This window comes from Lonchura striata, chromosome 3 (genome assembly GCF_046129695.1).
Source record: "Lonchura striata isolate bLonStr1 chromosome 3, bLonStr1.mat, whole genome shotgun sequence".
Classification (NCBI taxonomy): Eukaryota; Metazoa; Chordata; class Aves; order Passeriformes; family Estrildidae; genus Lonchura; species Lonchura striata.
In genome coordinates, this window is record NC_134605.1 from 28,916,588 (window position 1) to 28,919,217 (window position 2,630).

The window sequence follows — 2,630 nt, forward strand, 5'->3', positions numbered from 1 at the left end:
GGCCTACCCAGGGAGGTGGTAAAGTCAGTATGTCTAGAGGTGTTCAAGAAATGGCTGGACATGGCATTTAATGCCGCGATCTATTTGATTTGGTGTTTGATCAAGGGCGTACTATAATTCAGACACCTTTTCCAGCACAGTAATTGTGTGAAAACAAAACACGAGAGATCTCTGGTGAATTGCAACTTTTCTCCAGTGCGAATCGCTGGCTCTGCTGTCCATCCCGGACGGCGAGGAGGCGTTGCCCAGCTGCCTGCAGCCGTCCGCGATGGGACCCCAGACCCTTTCGCAGCTCCCCGCTCCCCACGCCGAGCCCCGCCTCTCCCCGGGCCGCGTCGGGCCTGGCACAGGCGCAGCCTGGCTATGGCGGCTGTGGAGCAGCGCCTCGGCCAGTACCGCGCCGCCCGCCGTAGCTGTGCCGCCGCTCCGCGCCCCGCCGAGCTGCCGGGAAAGGCCGCGGCTCCGGAGGCCGCCGAGGGACCGCGGGCAGCCGCGGAGGGCACGGGCGGCGGCGCTGAGGTGAGCGCCGGGGCGGGCGGGGTGGGAGGTGCGGCGGGCGGCCGGTGCCTGACGCCGCGTCTCCCCGCCGGCTCCGCAGGTCCGGCCCGGCGGCCCGGCGGCTCTGGGGTGGGCGCACCCGCTGCTGCTGAAGGTGCTGCTATGGGCCGTGCTGCTGGCGCTGTTTGCGGAGCTGGAGCTCGGGCTGCCCTACTTCGTGCTCTCCCTGCTCTACTGGATGTACGCCGGCACCCGCGGCCCCGCCGAGCGGCGGCCCGGCGAGCTCAGCGCCTACTCCATTTTCAACCCCGGCTGCGCCGCCATCGCCGGGACGCTGACGGCCGAGCAGCTGGAGCGGGAGCTGCACTACCGGCCCGCCGCGGGCTGGTAGCGCCGGGCCCCGCGGGGACCGCGCTGTGCCGCGCCGGGACAGCAGCCGCGCCGGACCGGCCCCGCTGCCACCGCCCCGAGGGACTTGGGGGAATGAAAGGGGGTTTGTTCCTGTGCAAAAAAACTACCTGAGCCCCGCGCCCCACGGCGCCCGCCGGTCCCGAATAAAGCCGTAGCAAAACTGCGCTCTGGTTTCGTTTCCTGGGGCCGGGCAGCTGTTTCGGCCGCTGTGGAATTGCCCCGAGAGGCACGGCCTTGTCACAGCTGCGGCTGCCAGCATGTCACCTGGAGGGCTTCAGCTCCCGAGGGCTTTGCCTCAGGTGGTAGACATAAAGGCTGGCGTTTGACGACATCTGCAGCAGAAGGGCATGCTGCTGCTCTCCCCTGCACCGGCTGGAAACCTCATTCCGAAGAAACGACAAGAAGCAATAGTCATAACACCTCAAATAGGCTGCTGCTTTGGCTTGCAGTGGTGTCTTTCATCTAACAGAAACATCAGATTATTATTCCCTTTTTGCTTCATATTACAGTTTTCATAATTGTAAACTGAAAAATAGGTGTATTTGTATGATCCACAGCTGTTTTTAATATGTAGATCATTGCATTGAGCCAGACCTGCTCAGCGAAGTGTTAGCCACCACTGCTTACAGCATGGAAAAAACATGGGTGTGGCATTTGAGAACATGTTTTAGTATGGTGATGCTACATAGACAGTTGGACTTGATGATCTTGAAGGTCTTTTCTAACCATAACAATTTTATGATTCATTAAGTCAACATTTTGAAGAGCAGCTACTAGAACTTGTGTCTCTGAGGACAGAGTTAAGAAGTCACAAACTGGTCTTTCAAATTCTTGAATTGGTCATTCAAATGTCTTTTCTAATTTAACACATTGTTAAGCACTTTGTTAAGGCTTGACTCAATACAAGTTTGATCATTGGTTGTAGAAACGAAAGTGGTGCTTTGAATTTAACTGACTAGTAAGAGAATAATAGATTAAAGCACATGTAATATGTTAACACTGATAAACATCTCTCAGTAGCTCTCAGAAGCACTCTCACACTGTCTTGGGCTGTTGTATGAATTCCAAGTCCTGCTATTGGAAGGCAAAAAATTTTGTCATTTGCACATACTCTGTCATCCTCCAGTAAACCGCCCCACCTCAGAGTTTTCATTATTCTTACTGATGCCTTTTCACTTTGTAACATGCTGCATTTTGTATTTGATTAACATTGGCTCAGCAGGGTCAAACACCTTTAAGGTAGTAGACACACAGTTGCATATACTGTTTCCTTGAAAGAACCACAGACTGTGAATCTGCCCATTCTTAAAAAGTATTAGAGGAACAGGGTAAGAAGTCTTTAGATGATACTCAAAACACCTGTAAGCAATGGAATTTTGCGAGTTAAAACTTTATTCACAACAATAAAAATAGACATCAGCATCATGTTCATGGGGAGTTGATAATCTGACATCTTGTACTATTCAGTTCTGTGGGTATTTTTTAAAACAAGGAAATACATGCAAATAAATATAAAATATAAGGCAAGATAAACGAAATTATAAAAATTCATAGCAGCAATGCTGGAAATAAAGTTTTCACTTGCTATACACTAGCTGCATTATGTCCAGGTGGATGTATAGACTCTTGTATTTAATACTTCATGAAACAAGTTACCCCAATAAGTGAGCATGAAGCCAAAAGGCACAAAAAAGAAAAACTGACACAGTTCATCTCTTCCA

General features: G+C 51.8%; 1 protein-coding gene across 1 annotated transcript; it reads left to right on the forward strand.

Moving 5' to 3' along the window:
• The first annotated feature begins 355 nt into the window (after positions 1 to 355).
• Positions 356 to 2,630, forward strand: SAYSD1 (SAYSVFN motif domain containing 1). Its single transcript, XM_021550452.2, has 2 exons — positions 356 to 519; positions 599 to 2,630. Exons 1-2 carry the CDS (start codon positions 364 to 366, stop codon positions 887 to 889), a joined length of 447 nt encoding a protein of 148 aa, XP_021406127.1. The 5' UTR covers positions 356 to 363; the 3' UTR covers positions 890 to 2,630.